The sequence below is a fragment of the Pecten maximus genome, chromosome 7 (genome assembly GCF_902652985.1).
Source record: "Pecten maximus chromosome 7, xPecMax1.1, whole genome shotgun sequence".
Taxonomy (NCBI): Eukaryota; Metazoa; Mollusca; class Bivalvia; order Pectinida; family Pectinidae; genus Pecten; species Pecten maximus.
Window position 1 is genome coordinate 10305979 of NC_047021.1, and position 21958 is coordinate 10327936.

A 21958-nucleotide genomic window follows, 5' to 3' on the forward strand; every position below is an offset into this window, starting at 1 on the left:
TGCCACTTTGGCAGCATTATTTGGCCCTCTGATTTACAAAAAATATTTTCTGCTGTTTCCATGCAATAATTCTCAATATCATTAAACTTTGAGGATGTGCCAGGTTTTGCAGGTGGCGAACCACCGGCCTACAGTCAGTACCAGGCAACTGCCCCATGTGGGTTTTGAACTCATGATCCAGAGGTGGAGTGCTATAATGATAAAAGTGTCGGGACACTTTTAACGAAAGTCTTCAAACTTATGACAAAAACAATGTTAAATACGAAACTCTATCCCCTATCATAAATATAGTTGTTAAATGTCACACAACTAATATTTCACGGTTATCCCAGTCATAACTAGTGCTCTGGTATTCTGAAATAAACACTATATACATTTGTTTGTACAGTATATATAGATATTACCTTAGTATTTATTTTTATGCTTTAATCAATGACCATTAGCGAAATTACCAACTATTCTATAATGAGACCTTAGGTCCCTAATTTCATCAATGTTCTAAATTTGATAGAAATTCATTTTCCATATCATAAAGTCCAATCTAGTCAAACCAATGCTCCTAGTTTGTGCTTTAGACCCTTGTGAGCAAAACGACATGACTGTTTTGCACAATAAATGATATACGAATGAGTTAATTATGTCCCCCTGAAACATGCATTTTTCCCATGTTTTGTTGAAATTTACGAACTACTGAACAAATTGAATGTCAACAGCAAGGCCCAAAGTTTGACATGATACATATCAAAATTTTATCAAGATACTTCTATTAAATTGCATCCTAGTAGGGATGTATAGCCTTGTAAAATATCAACTGTTTTGGCTGGATTTGCTGTTTAGATGCCCCTTAACTCTTCATGTACAACTCTGAATGGTTACATTCATGTGAAGGGGAGATAACTACAGGTACAATCCTGTATACTTACATTTGTGGGGGATAACTATGGATGAAACCCGGAATAAATACATCTGTAAGGGGAAGATGAGAAAGAAAGAAAAAGAGTGTAATATAATCTGGCCACAGTTTCATCAATGGTCCTTAACTTCAAATGTTCCATAGCAAGCATTACAGATTTTAATGAAATATAATGGTATCCTATGGAAAATAAATTTCTATCAAATTTCCTATGAAAAAGGCCCAAAACTCACCAGTTTGACAATTTGTCTTAAAATGGTCATTCTTACTATAATCAGATGTCTTAAATGTATGATATAGGAGCATTTTTAATGGCTGAAATGCCTCCCTTTATGCCATATTTGTGTAATATCATCCACAGCCGCCATTTGCATTTCAAGGTCAAAACTAAATATGTGTTTATACCTATATAAAGTCAAATCCGGTCAAACAAATGCTCCTACCCTGTGCTATAGACACCTGTGAGCATAACAGCTGGACTATTTTTCAGGTTTGGTTAATTTTGAGGCTTAGAATTATTCCATGCTACAACTTACCACAAAGTAACTCTATAGAAGAAATTGTTAGCATCTACATCAAATTAGTTGTGATTTTAAGACACTACATGTCCAAACAAACATTTTGGTATATTACATGACTATTTTTGTGCAAATTTTAAGCTATTTATTCGTGTTTGAAATTCAACATTATTCTGCTATATAGATGACCCTTAATACTTATCTTTGTAATAGTTCCATAGATTCAACAGAAAAAAACATTTTTGTGCATAATTTGTTTCATTTCCATTTGGGAATTATTATACCCCCGCAACTGGAATCAGGTTGTCTGTCCGTCCGTCCGTCTGTCTGTAGACGCATTTTGTCCGGACAAGTCCTCCTAAACCGATGGGCCAATTCCTATGAAACTTCACACAAATATTAATGATCATGTGTAGATGTGCATGCCACTTTATTTTTCTCAAAATTATGGTTGCTATGGCAACTGGTCACTATAAACAGGTTTTCGGATAAGAACCATAACTTTAAGTTTGTCCGGACAACTCCTTCTAAACTAAATGGCCAATTTCAATGAAACTTCACACAAATATAGAGGACCATGTGTAGATGTGCATGCCACTTTTTTTGTTTCAAAATTATGGTTGCTATGGCAACTGGTCACTATAAACAGGTTTTCGGATAAGAACCATAACTTTAAGTTTGTCCGGACAACTCCTTCTAAACTAAATGGCCAATTTCAATGAAACTTCACACAAATATAGAGGACCATGTGTAGATGTGCATGCCACTTTTTTTGTTTCAAAATTATGGTTGCTATGGCAACTGGTCACTATAAACAGGTTTTCTGATAAGAACCATAACTTTAAGTTTGTCCGGACAACTCCTCCTAAACCGAAGGGCCGATTTCAATGAAACTTCACACAAATATAGAGGACCATGTGTAGATGTGCATGCCATTTTCTCTTTTTTCAAAATTATGGTTGCTATGGCAACTGGTCACTATATTACTGGGTTATCTTAGTTAGCCTCTAATTAACAGTTCCAATTCACCATTGACTCGTGCAGATTGCGGGGGTATTAGTCAGCCATCCTAGTTAATTATTAGTATATGTTTTAGACCCAGATGACCATTAAGGCCAAAGGTCCTCTTGTTCATTAAGATATCAATAAACTGTTCCAACATTATCACCAGACAAGAAATTATTGGTAAAATTTGTACAGTTACAGTGACATGACAGTAGTGCACTGTACATCAGTTTCAGGTGATGCAAGTAAACCACAAGTTGCAGGACAATGAGAACCACACATCTTGTAAGCATTACTACAGTAGGTGTCTGTTAATTAACAGACACCCGACTTAATTATGACCAGATAAATATGATCTTTCCAAGATAACAAGCTTCCACTGAAAAAATAACGGATAACTCCACTATATTTCTGTATATGCCTTTAGCAAATTCAATATTTTTATTGTTTTTTGTTATTCTCATGACAATTTTTAGAAAATTCGTAATCCAGACTTGATCAGTGTACCAGCCTGGTCACACATCACCATTTATGTACAAGGTGATTTCATTGTAACTATACACTTAATTGGACGTACATGATTCTACTTTACACATACCACTAGCTACAGATACATATGTACAGTAAATACTGGTAAACACCGCCCACCTCTTCAGCCATACATCTACAGATTATCAGACTTGGATGGTTGATACTTGAATGGCAGTGCTACAGAAAGGGACTATAATATTTAAAGAATTGATTGTGATGTGAATAAATGTATGTGTTTTTCTGCATTCAGTTACTCGTTGGAAACAGACAAAAATACAAAAACCAGGGGTAAATTTTAACTATTTAGCATTCAACAGTCATAACAGTAAAACATTTGACCCTCCACTAAAAAGTGACACCATGGAGTTTAGCTTATCTTTTGCATATTATGATCTTGTAATAGTTAACACCTCAAAATGCTTGAAATCCTTGATATTTCCCAACAATAACAGTTCAATATATCATTCATGTGCTATGAATGTAGAATTCCAAGACTAATCCTGCTAATAACATGTGATGTGAACTGCTGAAGAGGAATTCCAAGACTAATCCTGCTAATAACATGTGATGTGAACTGCTGAAGAGGAATTCCAAGACTAATCCTGCTGATAACATGTGATGTGAACTGCTGAAGAGGAATTCCAAGTCTAATCCTGCTAATAACATGTGATGTGAACTGCTGAAGAGGAATTCCAAGACTAATCCTGCTGATAACATGTGATGTGAACTGCTGAAGAGGAATTCCAAGACTAATCCTGCTGATAACATGTGATGTGAACTGCTGAAGAGGAATTCCAAGTCTAATCCTGCTAATAACATGTGATGTGAACTGCTGAAGAGGAATTCCAAGACTAATCCTGCTGATAACATGTGATGTGAACTGCTGAAGAGGAATTCCAAGACTAATCCTGTCAATAACATGTGATGTGAACTGCTGAAGAGGAATTCCAAGACTAATCCTGCTAATAACATGTGATGTGAACTGCTGAAGAGGTATTGGCTAACTGTACCAGGTAAAGGATAGTATGACAAAGTAGGCCCGTAAACAGGACATAGGTTTATATAGGACAAACAAGAGATCCCAGAGAGATCTTGGCACCCACCATTGAATAACCTGTATTGGTTGAATTTGGTACCATGTAAGACTGATCTTTTCTCTAGCTACCTCCTTTCTTTTCTCTCATTCATTTGACAAGAAAAACCTTCATATTGTAAAATTCTCAGAAGATCTAAGAACTTCTGTCAAAATCCAAGATGGCAGCTGCCTGCTAGCTGTTACCATTTGTTTTTGTTTTTGGTTCGGTTATTGTTTTGTAACTGATCAGACTAAAAATTGAATGGGCACAACTAAGCATTATATTGTTTAGAGACTTACAATGGACCACTGACGTAGGGCAATTTGAATGGCCAACCATCTGATGATGGTGGACTTGAAATACTGGAGCTGACACTCTTAGCACATTCTACTACATAAAGGCTAAATAAATGTGGCCATACAACATTTGTATGAACATACTCAAGCATTCTTAAACAAAACACGAGCAGGATTGTTACAAATATACAAGACTCATCAAAATCCATTTACACACAAATCTTCAATCACTTTTGCATTATTGTATAATGATCTATGTAAATGATATTTGAAAGTGCAATCCACACTGACAGTTACAATTAATATGTTGTATATCACTTCCTTTCTATAGAGAATGTAGCAATGGAAGGGAGGTAACCTACAAATTGGTATATAGTGGTAAAGTGAGGTATAAATTAAAAATTAAAATCCAGTACATACAATGTACAATGTAATGTTGCATTCTTTGCATATCAATCATCTGTAAACAAAGGAAATAGATGAAAATCATTAAACTTGTTAAAGAAAGAAACATATTGCCCCATCTTAAGACATAAGTTTGGACTTCAGTAATGTAGAAACATGTTCAAAAGAATAAAGCTATGTTATATCATTATAAACCCATTAAATAAGATTATTGCTTTGTTAGAAAATTTATTTTCAAAATGTTTGTTTAACATGAATGAACAATATGATTCGCTTTGTTAGTTGTACTCTTAAATGATGATCATGTAATGATACATCTGTGATCAGTTTAATGAAGTGGACACCAGCAGCTAAACATTTTGTGAGAAATTACATGTATATTCATGTTACAAAGCCTCAACACAAATTACCGGTATCACGTTGATTGTAATGAACATTAACTTGGTATTCATTTTGATATTGTTACCTTTATGTAAAATGTGTACCCCCTTAATTATTGGATATTATATCAAGATGAACATTAATTAAAATGTCAATAAACATAATCACAATGCCGTTAGTATTTAAAGTGTGCTCCAGATGAAACCAGACCAAGGTCCTTTGATCGAGGGTACAAATAATAATAATAATCAGGCTCCAGTGTCATGACTTATCAACATTCTTTCACTTTCCATCGGAAAGCATATTACAGAATGAAAGGGAAGTTTGTTCCTTAACCAAGATTTTCCCCAAAATAAAGCCAATACTATGTCAAGTTAAGAAATTTTCTCAAGAAAGGAACATTGCTGAAAAGGGGCCAGAAAATATTGACTGAAAATGGCTCCAGCTTCCAGTTTCGATTAGAATGTAATGAATTTCCCTAAATATTTTCTAGCTGAAAGTAAATGATCGGTGATATATTATCCAAATTCCTAAAATTCTAGCATTGACTTTTCTCCAGTGAGCAAAATATATATCTCCACATTAAAGAACATTTAATTGAATAAGTTGTTTCAATGGGAATATGGACTGTTATATAGTCATGGCTTCAAAACTGAACAAAATCTCATGAGAATTCACAACAAATCGGCCAATGGGAATCATGCAGGTAAAGATTTTATGTACTGCAACTATCGTTACACTATCATTACAAAGTCATCACTTTTTCCTATGGATGAAAGTCCTACCAGTCCTTACTGATCAATGATATCTTCTGTTCTACCGGAGGGAAGGTAATCATCAACGTAGACGACAAGTTATACCTAGCCAGCCCCCCCAACTACATGTAGGATGGGACTTTGTGTATAATGAAATATTCTTCTTCCCAAAGGGACATAGATTCTCTACCCAATGGACCATTCATGTGTTTAAGAAGAATATAACCTTACAGTACACAAATAAAACTGAGAATGGAGATGGAAATGTATACCAAGGCCATGTGATTCCACATATCATGCCTCATAAACTCTTAAAACATTATTTACTGCTAAAGTCATGATCAGTGTTTATGACATGGATGGTGAAACAAATTAGCAATACATTTAAGGACAATAACCAGTAACAATACATTATCATTTTAGTAACTTATCCCTCTTCTACTCATTATTGAATAAATCCCATCAACAGCAATCAGAAGCCTAAGCTTACTAATCACACCTGAAAATTATTTTAAATTGATTCAAGATCACTCAGTTTAGGACGGATTATCACAGATTATCCATCAATCATGATCAAATCCTCAGAACTAGATCTTTATTGTACTGCTATTACAAAAGATTGCCTACAGAAGTTACACTGGAGAAGACATCACTGTAACTGTTGACTGGCAAAGTTTTAACAAGACTTGGTAGTTTAAGATTTAAATAAGACATGTTGATTTTCATCAGAATGATTGCTGGATGTTCATTCCAAACGTTTTACTGACCTGATTTTTAGACACAGAATCATGATTTCAAATAACAACAGACTTTCACAAGAGTTTGCTATAGTGACTAGTACATTTGGATATGGGTTATATGAAAAAAAACTTCTCATGAAGGACACAAACTTCACACGCAGGACAAATAACTATCAGAAATACTGATATAATGTATACTATTATCCACATACAATATGCTGAAATCTTGCATCACTTAGCTTACATCACACAATGCTGCTATAGAAATTTACACTCGTTACTGTCGATGATCATTTAGTTGTCATCTAATCATCATCGTCATCAATACAGATAACGTCCACCATTTGTGTGTCATTGTTTTTACCTGTCACCTCCATTTTTTGGACGGAGGTTTTGACAGGTTCTGGCCTGGGTCCTCTCACCATCCTAGGGGGCCCCTGGAGTCCTGGTCTAGGGTTATTTATCTGTTGTCTGGGGCCCTGTGGTCTAGTAAGAAGGGGTCTAGGACCAGGGGGATTAACAACACCTGACTGGTACCTAATTGTAGTAAAGTTTGAGTTGTCCCTAACTTGCTCTGACTGAGAGTCCTGGAGGCTGTAAACAGAGCTAATTCTCAGGCCAGGACCAGGACTGGGTGACTTCATCACCAAACCCTGCCCTATCTCTCCGAACTCCGCCACATGAGTCCCTCCACTTGACAAGGGGCGCTGTTGAAGCTCCTTACATGTGCGAGCCCCTGGAGGGGAGGAATGGATACTGAATCCCTTAGGATTAGTTGTTGGGATATGCACATATGGGTGTGGTCTGTTAAGGACTGGGTTATTCTGTATTCCACTACCAGAGGGACGAGGCTGAAACGAGCCAGATGGTCTGAATACCTTAGATAGTATGTTGGTTCTATGGATTGCTTTGGTGGGTTTTCGGACATCTTGTTGAACAGGGCCTTTTTCCTCATCAGATGAAGACAAGTCTATAATCTCGATCTCATTATTTGACCGTTCAAGTCTTTCACTTTCAAAATTTTGTTTCCTGCGACTAGCAGCAGCAGCCTGGGACCTGTATATTGGACGATAGACTGAGGTCTGGTCCTGCACCATCCTCATGGTCTCTGAACCATCAGGATTCTTCACAACCTGGGTGATCATGTAAGACCTTGGAATTGGGCCCATCTTTGAAAGTGAGGCAAGACTTTGGTTCATATGGCGAATCTTGGCGGACAGAGGTCCACACAAAGGCTTTCCAATGGCCCTCTGTATAACCTCATTGCTGAAATGCCTGGCATTTGCACTTGTCCTGGAAAACACAGCTTGTGCATATCGAGCCTGCTGGTAGTAATTGGGCATGAGAGGCTTAGGCTTACGTCTCAGCCATTCCTTCACTTCCACTGGGTCCATGTGCTCTAACTCCACCTTGCATGTCTCCATTTGACTAAGGAGTTTACGACTTTTTCTATTTAGACCAGTCTTTTTTGTAATCATAAACTCGTGTCTCTGAGATTTAGTAAAATTCATTCTATGGTAATACTCAGCATGCTTCCTTTTCTTCTTAAATGTACATGGATATGCAACTTCCCTCTGTCTTAACTTTTCAAAAAAGTGATTTTTCTCATAACCCCTACAATAAATGTCTGCCTTACTAATAATGGGAATAGTGTTGTCAATCTTAAGTTGTTTTTTCACTCTGTGTCCAAGAGGGGATGAGAGATCAATGTTTAGAAGTAGAGAACAGATGGCAGGAGCTGGTTTGGCTTCCTTCGTTGTTGATTCTCCGCCACTATCAGAATCACTCTGCTGGCAAGAGAAGCTGAGCTGACGCTTCCTGTGACTCCCCTCAGCATCTCGACTCAGCTGTGACATTAGAGACTTAGGGGTACGAGGAGTTACTGGTGTAGTAACCATCTCAACATCAATGATCTCACAGTCACTATCAACATGTTCCTCCTTGACAATTGGTTCACTGTTGTCTCGAGGTTTCTCCCTCAAGTACAAATGTTTTATATACACGTCCTTAGGAGGAGGGATGTAAATCTCGGGCTTGAAGCGTCTCCTTCGCCTCTGCACCAAATGAGTTGGGATCACACGTGATTGGGCCATCCGTGTATTGACCTTTCGTACAGGCTGGCCCATTGGGAAAACCCGTGGAGGCATATTTGAGGCAACTGTCTTTGAGGGAGGAGTTTTGGGGATGGCTTGCACTGGTATCACTTTAGGGAGCCTCACCTTCTCCACTTTCTCCACTTCCTCCATTTCCTCATTCTCACACTTGTCTTGGTGAACCATGAGGTCTTCCTGGTTAGTGAACTGCTTGGCACAAAGGAAACACACCCAGATGGGGTTATTTGCTGGTGTAGGACTCTCCTCTTGTGGAGGGGCTGAAACATAAGTGTAAGCCGTCATCAAGATGGGACTGTATTATCACCTAATTTAGGTATTCAATTTCGTAATTGTGGACAGCAAAAAGAAAAAATGAATTCTAATTAATTCCAGGAAATCATGAATAGAATCAGTTCAAAGTGAGGCAACTATATTTCATTCATTTTTTTTTTTTTCCATTACAGAAAATAATTACCTTGTGCGACTGTGGTTTTAGGGTTTTCCTGAGAGCAAACAGCATTTTGGTTTCCATCGTGTTCAAACTGAAACAAAATATAATGTTGTATTCAGTATACTATATACATGTATTTATCACGTTATTTTCATCATTTTTATTTCTGGTAATACTGAAATTCAGCACATAAAGGGACACAGGGATATTAACTACCTAATGATAAAGAACCTGTAACTAGATCAAATGAATGCAAAGTGTAATCATATGACAACTTTCTTAAATGGTAATGAAAATATTTGAAGGTCTTTTTTTAAATAAAACATTTATGTAATTCATTTTTTTATCATAGTGACCCTTCTGTGACCTCCGAACTAGGTTAAGGCCAATTTCTTAGAAAATGATTCAATACTCCTGTGCTATGCTTTATTATTGAATTTTTAAAGATGCAGTTTAAAGAATGCTGACTGCATGGTAGGAAAAGTGTGTGAAAATACTTTGGACAGGGCTTTCTGACTTATCTCACTTACCAACACTTGGGTGACAGAAGGGTTTCTGACTTAACACACTCTACAACACTTGGTTGGTTGGGGTTTCTGATTTAACACACTCATCAACACTTGGTTGACAAGAGAGTTACACTCACTAACACTCAGGGACCAGTTGTTCGAAAGGTGATTAGCTTAATCACTTGATTAGTGAAAATCTCATTTCTCCTTTACCTCAAATCATATGTGTGTATATTCTTCAAAATCAGCAGGTAAGAAGAGACTGGTAGGTGTTATAGTTTCAGAAAATTTTGTCAAAATAGTTTTACCAGAAATTATTTTATCAAGATTTTGATATTGTTTTTAAACTGTGATTAGTGGCAGCCTAATCACCTTTTGAACAACCAGGCCCAGGTAACCGAAAGCCTGACTTATACACTCTCCAACATTGTGGTGATGGGGATTTCTGATTTAAAACATGCACCAATACTTGGATGACAGAAGATCTCTGAATTAACACACTCTCCAACACTCAGGTGACTGGGGTTTCTGACTTAACACACCCACCAACGCTCAGGTGACTGGGGTTTCTGACTTAACACACCCACCAACACTCAGGTGACTGGGGTTTCTGACTTAACACACTTACCAACACTTGCATTTGGGTGACAGGAGATTTCTGATTTAACACACTCACAAGTACTCTGGTAACAGGGGGTTTCTGGCCCTTATTTTCCTGTGGAAGACTTGCAGCTTGAAGAAGATTCTCCTGGTCCAGATGTTTGTAACAGCTTGTTACAATTTTCCGCAGCATTTCTATCTTTAACTGAAAAAAAAGTGCAGATACATTGATATGAATTACCCAAATTAGTTACATGTATTAAAAGATACCACTCAGGGGGAAGGTGGCAATTACATAGGAATTATTAACCTGAGGATTGGTTATACATCAAATTAGAAACATACAAGAATGTTTTTTTCTTGCAAACAATTACCACGTATATTTTCCTTCTGAAAGACTGTCATAATCATCTTCAATTTTCACAGTGATACAGTGAAACTGTTAATTTAGGACAGCAATTTTATGCTTTCTAGTTTTTTGTTTGTTTGTTTTTTTATTTCAATGTAGATGTCATAATATCAGACTCTGATATTGTCATCACTTTTTACTAGTCCTGCATGTCCAGTTTGTAGACTAGTAAAGCTCACAACATTCTCAAGGAATCTGAAAGTGATTCTGTACCAACAAAATACACTATATCTTATCACAGGTATATCGCTGCTCACCTCATCCTGATTGAGGTCGCTGCTGATTTTTAAATTATCACTGTCATCTGAATCTGGCCAGGACCAGGACACATCCTGTGGCCACCAATCTGGTCTATACTGACTCTTCCCAAACAGAGGGTGCTGTCTACCTGTCACAAGAGTCACCAGCTGGGGTATAAACTCTGTTAATTGTATCTGAAACATTAAAGTTATATAGCATGTCTACATCAGTTATAATCAAATAAAGGCATGTACGTGTATAATTAAAAGAAATGAGAGAGCTCAAACTAGGGGTAAATTTGACTTTGAGAAAACAAATACGCATTTTATGGACACATATTTTTTTCCCTATGAAATTTGATGTTGATAGATCAATGTACGTACATGTACGTAAATAAAGATGAAAATTCCTCCAAGGTTGTGAATGCTTAAATGCATGTCTCTTTCAGTTTGATCATTTGAAAATGAAAACGACTGATTATGAATTCTGAAGTGATTCCCAAAACTAGAGAATTGAAATATTCATAAGCACAGGTTTTGAAATTGGGTACCTAGAATTAAAGTTCTGAAGGTACCATTAAAAAATATTCATCAAGCAAAATCTAAAATTTAATATGTATATGTATATACATATGTACAAATTCACAAAAGTAAATCGCACACAAAACAACGTTGGTTTAGAGTACCCTACATCCATAATAAAATATGTCTACATGTAGTAATTAATCAATATTTTCAACATTGCCATAAAAAGTTGGTCTGGTCATACATATACCTGCGTCATGGAATCCACAGCCAGGGGAGGTAACTGTGACAACATGACAGGATCTGTAGGCAGAGCCCTGTTGTCCACTATCATCCCTGTGGTATAGAGTTGTAAACATCATCTGATCCCCATTATCCACTCAATGTGTTTATCCTGAAATAATGTAAAGGTACAGAGTTGTAAACATCATCCGATCCCCATTATATATAGATAATGTAAAGGTACAAGGTTGTAAACATCATCTGATCCCCATTATATAGATAATGTAAAGGTACGGAGTTGTAAACATCATCTGATCTCCATTATATAGATAATGTAAAGGTACAGGGTTGTAAATATCATCTGATCCCCATTATATATAGATAATGTAAAGGTTCAGGGATGTAAACATCATCTGATCTCCATTATATACATAATGTAAAGGAACAGAGTTGTTAATATCATCTGATCCCCATTATATAGATAATGTAAAGGTACAGAGTTGTAAATATCATCTGATCCCCATTATATATAGATAATGTAAAGGTACAGGGTTGTAAATATCATCTGATCCCCATTATATAGATAATGTAAAGGTATAGATCTAGAGTTGTAAACAGCACCTCATCCCCATTATATAGATAATGTAAAGGTACAGGGTTGTAAACATCATCTGATCCCCATTATATAGATATAATAAAGGTACAGAGTTGTTAATATCATCTGATCCCCATTATATAGATAATGTAAAGGTACAGGGTTGTAAATATCATCTGATCCCCATTATATAGATATTGTAAAGGTACAGGGTTGTAAACATCATCCGATCCCCATTATATAGATATTGTAAAGGTACAGAGTTGTTAATATCATCTGATCCCCATTATATATATAGATAATGTAAAGGTTCAGGGATGTAAACATCATCTGATCTCCATTATATACATAATGTAAAGGAACAGAGTTGTTAATATCATCTGATCCCCATTATATAGATAATGTAAAGGTACAGAGTTGTAAATATCATCTGATCCCCATTATATAGATAATGTAAAGGTACAGAGTTGTAAATATCATCTGATCCCCATTATATAGATAATGTAAAGGTACAGATCTAGAGTTGTAAACAGCACCTCATCCCCATTATATAGATAATGTAAAGGTACAGATCTAGAGTTGTAAACATCATCTGATCCCCATTATATAGATAATGTAAAGGTACAGATCTAGAGTTGTAAACAGCACCTCATCCCCATTATCCATCAGGTACAGTTGAATACAATAAAATCTAAAGCATGGTCATGATCACCTCATCATTAAGATTCCTTGGCTCTAGCTAACCCCAACATTGAACTTACTTATCAGGTGTACATGTCTTTTATTTTTATCATTATTTTTTCATGAAACCAGGATTTGAATCTATATTGTTATTGCGTGCAATTTAAAGCATGCTAATACTATATTACGAGAGATCAAATATTGGGTGTATAGCTTTTTTAAAATGGCAGAAATTTAAAGCATGCTTTGAATGCTTTGAAAGATTTTAAAATGAACCAAACAATCTAAGTCTGCAGTGTTTAAACATGTCCAGTGGCAATACATGTATCAGGATTTTAAAGGTAATTACAATACCAGTATAATTATATATAAATGGATACAGACATTGGTACCCATCTCCATATAATATACCAATCAGTAAAATAAATTGTGATAATTTCTGTACTGTAGTTGTACATTTAGTACCTAAAGGTCTATGCATTTCGTCTATATATATATCTATATCTCTGCACACACACAGTTGATCATAAAGGATCACATTGGGAAGGACACAGGTCATGGGCCATATCAGCCATATCACATTTAACTTCTCAATGACCCATAAAAAAAAGAATCACACATAATTATATGTCTGGTCTTGTTCCCTTGGTCAATGTAGTTAACCCTTCACTTCATTAAAGGGGCATTCCGTCATTGAAATGAGCTGATGCTATAAAAATTAAAGTAAACCGGAATATTTTATTTTTCTCAACTAGTAAAAGTTAAATAAACTTTACTGTAATACAACACCCAAAGCCCGAAGATAACCTTCAGTTCTTAGAACTAAATTTTTTTGAAAATGTCACTTACACCTGAAGTGCAAAAATTAATCATGATCAGCGACTGTTAATATGAGCATGCGCAGACAATTTCATGAACAGAAACGAAAATGGCGCATAGGCCCCCCAAGTTAGCGATAAGCTATTGGGTCGATCAACGAGAAAAGGAGGACACAACAAGATAGCGAACGTCATAAAAAAAATATATAAATATCGGCAACTAGTTGGAAAGATGGAAGAGAGTTGAAGGAGGCCTTGGCAGTCAAGTCGAACAAGGAATTTACATTGCTTCTGGAAAGTTCTGCAGGATGAATTGATAGTCGACTCAGGGGTTTATAATCACAACAAATCGGTACACCTACATCACTCGCTATGCCATTTTTACCCAATCATGTGATTTTTACTGAACTGGTGTGATTTTTACTGAGCTGGTGTGATTTTTAATTTTTGGCGAATTAATGGTGTAAAGTGATATCTAAATGAAGCGTACGAGGCGTAGCTGAATATTCCAATGCAAATGCAGAGCGGCAGATTTTGCGGATTTTTAAAATATGATAGTTATTCCATCAAATTTAATCATAAATATGAATGTAAGCTTCTTTTATTCATAAATCTTATAAACTACTGTACAACACACATCTGGCGTTTGAACGAAGGAATGCCCCTTTGAGGTTTGGAGTATTACAGGGTGATCTGTTCTGTCCACTATCGTTCAACAAGTCCTTTGGATTACACATGTACACTTAATTCAAAGCCAAAAATCAACACCTTTGACAAAAGGTTAAGTTTTGATCTTAGGACAGGATTCAGATTTATGTAATAAAGCTCTCTATACCCTAAATTATTTTGAATGGACTGAATATGGAAGACAAAAATTTCAGGTGATAAATCTATTGTGGAAATTTCTGATTGAATTATGTAAAACATTTACCTCAATAATGAAACAATTATCAAAAATCTCCAGCATTTTTAGTTAGCCATTTTGTTTTCTGATCAGTCTCAAAACTCACCACACAAGTATATGTTAGTGACCTAGTGATTATATATGAAGTGTTAGAAAACCCCAATGCGGCAAACAAAAAATTCTAATTCTGAACTTTATCAATTAAACTGAATTGATTATTGGTATTTCACAGGTAGAGGGAGATAACTCTAAATATAATTTTATTAATTTTATGTTTCATGAGTACATGGATAAAGGTCTGCATTAAATTTGATACATTTAGGAAATAGAATTAAGTTATTGTTTAAAACTGCATGTTAATCCAGGTACATGTACTGTAGTTGTCAAAACAGGTAAAACTTGTAATCCCACATTTGTATATACATGTATATATCAGTTTGTTTTATCTTTTGTTCAGTACACTAACCTTATTGTACTTTAATTTTCATCATCGATGCAACTATGTGGATTTATATTAAAATGAAGATGCCAGCAGAATGGTCCCATAGGCATGTTGATTTTTTAGAAATAGATGTACACTTTCCTATTGTTTTGTTAATACTATGGGTCCCACTATATAAATTTGCATTTTTTTTCTCCAGAATTTCTATGGGTCTCAAGTTACCAACAAACTATTTGAGTCCATGGCCCAGGACTCACAAAAAGATTTATCACTGCATCAAAATATTGAAAGGACATAAATCTAATATATATGTTTTTCTTTCTTTTTTCACTGATTTCAACTGGAAAGTCACATTAGTTATTTACTGATGCTCTGCATGCCATGTTGAGTACACATTGATATATAGTGTATATATAATACAAATTGATTCTGGAATTGAAATTTGTGTACCTGAATCAGAATGCCGTACTTTCAGTTTCAGGTCAACAGGGCATGTTTAGCTCTTGCTAGTTGATACATATATCTAAACAGACCTTTATACTAAGGCTTATGTATTACTATTAGATCAGTAGCATTATATATATAGGGAGTGAAACTGTTGATTTTCAAGTTACTATCTTTGATGTAGTATAGCTAGGTCAAAAGAAAATATGTAGGGCAAAAGAAAATATGTAAGTCAGAAAGACCTAGGCTACTTTTGATGGACACCATCTCACCAAGACGAAGTTTAGAAGGAAATAAGGAAACAATGTCATATTCCCTCCATCCCCACCCCAGTTCCTGCCAGGTACTAAAAACACAGGGTTTCTTTTTCACTGGTTTGGGAAAAGGCCTATTTGTCTCATTTTGGGAAGAAAATTGGTGAATTGAGAAAGATTTTTTCAGGAGTAAACTGCAAATTTTTGGAATTTGGCTTAAATATGAAATAATTTCAATTGGGAATGGGGCCCATTAACGGCCCCAAAAAGCCCTCAGAAAAAGCCCTGAAACATCATGGTTGACTTTGATCACTTGCTCTGGTGATGCTGGCACCTTGATGAGTATATAGCAGGTAAAAAATTAAGATCTGTTGCATTGTACCTACATTTTAAACACTCCTAATGGCTAATATGTAGTTATCCTACTTTTCATTGTCTTGCAGGCAAAGACATATCTTAGACATTCCAACACAAAGATTTGATGGACTTCCTTTTGGTAAAATACAATATTTAGATTTATTATAGACAACCACATGCAAATATGGAAGGAAATCGACGATTAAGACTTTTCATCAGGTAAACTACTGAAATCATTTATATATATTGACGATAAATACATAAAATATTTATGTATTCCCAACCTCAAGCGTATCAAGTGTCTGGTGCATCGCAATTGCTTAGTTGCGTAGTAACGTTTTCAAAATGGCGGGCATAATAAATCAGGTTTGTTTAGCCATATGACTACATTAAAATTTGTTTCCTTCGTTGTTGCAATGCTTAAATTAAAGAAAGGACTTGCAATTCTTCTGACAAACTTTGTGATATGTATCATGGTATCAGGATCCTGTATAGCAATTCAAACATTCTTGTGATACCTATCCCTACATACCATCATGAAGATGTCATAGCGCATGCCAGCTGTCTTTCCCTACCCCATGAATCCTCTGTTTTTGGTAGGGATAACTGTCTTTTTCCGGGGTAGGAAAAAGACAGCAAACATGAGCTATGATGCCACCACAATAACATAACATCATCATTTTATGTAGCATAACATGATGTCGCAAATTGATATCATCATCAATTTCGGCACACATTTTCATGATGGCGCAATGAAAGAGATTCACAATTAAGGCTGTAACGAGTACCCGGGTGACCCGTCACGGGTCGGTTTTGATTCCGACCCGGGTTTGAAATTGTGTACCCGAACCCCGAAACTTTGAACTAACATAGTACTAACTACTATAGTTCACCGAAATACACATATACAGAGGAGCCCACTTATTTGCATATCGGTTATTTGAATATCCCGCTTATTTGCATAAAATTCTCAGGTCCCGATTTTTTCCTTCTTTATCTTTGTATTTTAATCCTGTGTATTTGCATCAACTAAAACACCGACTCCCGCTTATATTATATATGCATATAAAAATTCCAAAAAATCGAAAAATTTTAATTGATTTTAGGGTATTTTTGTGATTTTCCCGTAATAAAAGTTTTATGAAATGTGTTTTAACTTACATATTGATTCGATTCGATGTACAACGTTATCTTATCAGTGGTTCACACTTCGTCATTACAGGTTATGTTCGATGCATCGATATCGACATTAAGTTATTATTCAGACCATATCAGTAGCAATGTGCAGAAGAATTTCTGAATAAAATATTTATATGCCTCATCTTTTGATGAGATTTGTTTATTTATTATAGCATCGATTAGAGGTGCGCGATAATATCGAAATACCGGTATACCGCGAATTTGGCAGGTCGATACGATATACCGGTACACAAACCCTGGAAACCGGTATATCGCGATGGTTAACAAAAAGGCATATTAATCACTGATTTAACATTATGTGTTGGCACCAATAGCGTAAATTACTTATGTAAACGTGAAAGAAACACACGAGAACGTCATTATGTCGTATTGGTGGGGCGCTTGTTTCGTTGTCTCTAAAGCGCTTGGCCGTATGGGACATCTACGTTAAAATCAAGCACTTTCGAGATTATGATTGTTTACTAGAAACGAAAAATGGCGGACGACGAGCAAGTTGATGGTACTAAGGTCAATAATATTGCAATACGTATTGCAAGTTTCTGTTGAATATTGCAATATATTGCAATACGGTTTTGGTCCGCAATACCCAGCCCTAGCATCGATCCAAACCTGTGTTCTGTGCACTTGAACACTCGCTGAGGCAGGTTGCGATCGCCATGATTGTTTACTAGGCGCGTTGCATTATGGGGGCATATGTGTAATGAACGAAAACTCTTTGTGTGTGTGCGCCATTTTCCAAAACAAACCAGAACGACAATAACATGTCACGGTCATTTAAGACAGTCTATTGCTTCAGCAGTTCATCATCTATGATCAAACAAGTAATATACTCATAGCAGGAACACAACGCATCTCGAGACGATAATGAATGTTAATTGAAACGATGACATTGTACACCATAGTGCCAACCCACGCGCGTATGACCGATATCGGACCCAGAGATTCGGAGTGACAAGTAGTAAACGATGAAGTGTATGCAAATATTTGTACATTTACAAAGAATAACAACCCATGTATTTCGTATTTACTCTTATATTTTAAATAATGTTTTTTTTTTAAATATCTTTTTAATGCAAATAACGTAAACAATCATAAAGCGCCCATTTTGAGTACCGACCTGACGATCAACATGTGTATAAGAGGGGCCAAAACCCAACTCCGCCTATACGAATACTCCGGTTATTTGCATATTTTGTCGTGGAAAAAGGGATATGCAAATAAGCGGGTTGCTCTGTATTTCAAAGAACACTGTATAGCTTTGACACACTTGAGTCATCACATATAGATAATTAAACTTTGTTTTTAGTGTTCTGTAAACATGTCTGCTGTATGAACAGTTACATTGTTGCATCGTCTGTTGACTCTTTCTCAGGGACGCGAAACGTGCTGCCTCGACACAGATTTTTCTTGTAACACTCGGAACTCCGCAATGTACGTAAAGCAAAACACATACACATTAGAGAAACCTCAACTTGACACCAAATAAACATTTACTGTAATAACCATTGCACAAGCCATGGACGATAATGATAGTATAGAACTGCTCACTTTCATCATGTTGTTTCCGTGCGTTTTCTTTACCCGAGTTATTACGGTAGAGCTGTGTTTCCGGTCATGCGCAAAACAAACTGCACGTATGTCAACCAAACAACATGGCTTCCTTGATTGAAGCGCGACTCAATATATGATGTCTTTTCATCAATACATATCATGACTTCAAAGTATTCATTTAACACAAACAAATCCATGTTCATAATATCGAAGGCCTCTCCTGTTCTATTCTAAACATCCGTACAGGGCTACAACTTACAAGTCTACAGCCAACGGGTAACCGGGTACGGGTCGGGTTGTTAAGACAGAATACCCGGGGTAAAAAATTTGTAACTGTGACAGCCCTATTCACAATACCTTCCAATTTGTTACTTTTATAAGGACAGTAGGTGAGAAAAAATAATTAAACATGGGCCTGCAACGTGGACAGAGATATTTCAACCCTCACGTAATTCTTACTCTTTGTTCGAGATATCCCTGTCTACGGAACAAGCCATGTAACATTATGAGTGGAAGAGTTTGGCTTGTCAGCACATTGAGACTTCATACCCTAGCTACCTTGGGATGCAATAGAAAAATTGACAGTGGGTTAGAAAATGAATATCAACCCTTTGGTTGGAGACTTCTCTATCACACCCTGTAAGGTACCTATGCAGGAAGATTCTTTTATCCCATCCCTAGTAACCACAGGTCAACCTGTGGCGTATGGAAGAAAATGCAGCTTTCACAGTTTACTAATTTTGTTGTTGTAACAATATGTAGGGAAATTCTGACTTTCCATTAAGCACAGACAAAAAATACAGTGCTGTACATCGTAAATTGTGTGAGCAACAATTGTAATCAACACCATTTCACCAAAAATCAACATTAAAAATATATTATTCAAAAATATTTGACCTAGATCTAGTTTAAACCTGTAGATTATAATGCAAATATAACACCGTTCTTCCTGAAAATAATGCATTGTTCACTTCAATCTTATTCGAAATAATGAAGTATGCATGAAACTGGACTACCTACAGTAGCGATATATGCGTGTTTCAAGTTGACCTACATTTGGTGTGTTACTTCACGAACATAGATACTGGCACACGACGCAATAGGATGGATACTGTTTACTAAATCTAATTGTTGATCGGATCCATTTCCAAACCAAGAAATGTGGACGAATACGTGAATGACGTCACACTAGAAACAACGTCGTTAGACCTAGGCTATCACGTCGATTAGTACGTAATACGCAACCTAACAGACGATTTGTAACAATAGAATGCTGTCATAGATAACGAGCTTATGAAATAAACGTTGAGCATCAATCTAAAACCGCACATAAATGTAAATAATCAGCTAGGCCTACACGAACACATTTTCTAAGCACGACGCCGAAATGTGACGGCCACGCGTCGCACGCCGTCTAGAAATTATTTCCGGTTCTAAATCCACCACCTTAGATAATCATGCATTAACTTTACCTACGTCGTGATCAGGTAACACACGTCAAAATACCTGATTTTGAGCCACAAACCAGTTCACAGCGAAGTATCGGGATTGACTGATTGGGTGATGTCCCCGCACAAAGAAATTTGAAAAAAGAAATGGCCGCCGTTCGCGCTTCCCAACAAAAATAGATCGCCTATAGAATAAATATCGAGTGGTCAGTCATAAGCTTACCTCATAATGGTCCTCATTGAATGTCCTCCACAAAAGCTACACCATGGCATCCAACCAGACTATAATCTGAACGAAAACAGTGATTATTCGATAAGCGAGCCAAGCTTGTTTATTCCAATATGGCGGATTATTTTTTCCGTGTTGTGGTGCCCAGTGAGTGCGTGTATTGTGACGTCACGTTTGTTTCCTACCGTAAAGTAAGGTGTGTCGTCACATCGATAACTAGGTACGTCAGTCCAAAAATACGTGCTGACAGTCTTATATTGCTTAGTTGGACATCTTCGGTACATTTTGTGATATAATATATACATGTTAACATATATCACCCCTGGTACTTATTATATCTAGCTAGTACGTATAACTATAGGCCTAGAACTCTAAATAAAAATACCGCCTTTTTATTTTTACATGTAAGTCCGTGATTTTTCTATATCTTTTCAGGGACGTACATACATATGTACGTCCCTGACCTTGTTGTTTATATATATATGTGTATACATACAATATAAGTATATCAATACACACATAATTTAAAAGTCTATTGAATGCTATATGTATAGATTTCTATGGATAGTATTATTGTTATATTATATCATTTTTTTCTACATGAATACCTTAATTTATTCATTACATGTACATATATATATGCGACTTTATGTCCTGTTCAACATTGATTGACGTGTATTTATTTGTACATTCATGAAGTTTTCGATAATTTTCTAATCAGATTAAAGGCCGACTGTATGTCTGTAGAGGTTGTATAAAGAATCTTTATTATTATCATCAATTCACAAACACTATCACGGACGTGTAGACTAATGTCAACTCCTATTAATATATACGTGTGTGTGTAGAATATGTAGAAATTGATAATAAAATTCATCAGATATATTAATTAATTTACGTCACTTATTAATTCTACATTATACTTATAACTTCGAAGATAATTTAAGTTTACATAATTATATATAAATCAAACTCATTATGATTTAAATTGAGTTCATGTACATGTAATTCAATTTCGAAACTACATGCATATTATATGTCCCATGGACGTGTAATTCCCTGGATGTCCGTAATTGTTATTCATGACGTAACTTTATAAAGCAGGCCTGTATTCAAATTATAATTGGATATTATATCACATAATCATTTGAGGAATTTATCTATCGCCCATGGAAAGTGGAGAAGTTACATTGGAGACCACTCGGAGTGACGTCATAAATAAAGGAGGAATATTTCATCTCCTACGACACATACCTGTAAATGTAAATTTTGACCTTTCCATTACCTACAGTGATCTGACTTGTCAGAGTAGTGATTTTGATCTTTTCAGTCTATCTATAGTTGATTTTCGTAAAAATCATTCATAG

General features: G+C 35.9%; 1 protein-coding gene across 2 annotated transcripts; it reads right to left on the bottom strand.

Annotated features, from left to right (window-relative positions):
• Window positions 1–2842: 2842 nt before the first annotated feature.
• LOC117331568 lies at window positions 2843–20723 on the bottom strand. 2 transcript variants are annotated; one of them, XM_033890360.1, is made up of 6 exons: window positions 20586–20723; window positions 11697–11840; window positions 10940–11116; window positions 10350–10478; window positions 9189–9255; window positions 2843–8991 (listed from the first exon to the last, which is right to left on the bottom strand). In XM_033890360.1, exons 2-6 carry the CDS (start codon window positions 11778–11780, stop codon window positions 6926–6928), a joined length of 2523 nt encoding a protein of 840 aa, XP_033746251.1. In that variant the 5' UTR covers window positions 11781–11840; window positions 20586–20723; the 3' UTR covers window positions 2843–6925. The 2 variants fall into 2 exon arrangements, with proteins under 2 accessions (XP_033746251.1, XP_033746250.1); XM_033890359.1 differs by having other exon boundaries at window positions 10302–10478.
• Between the last annotated feature and the right edge of the window lie 1235 nt (window positions 20724–21958).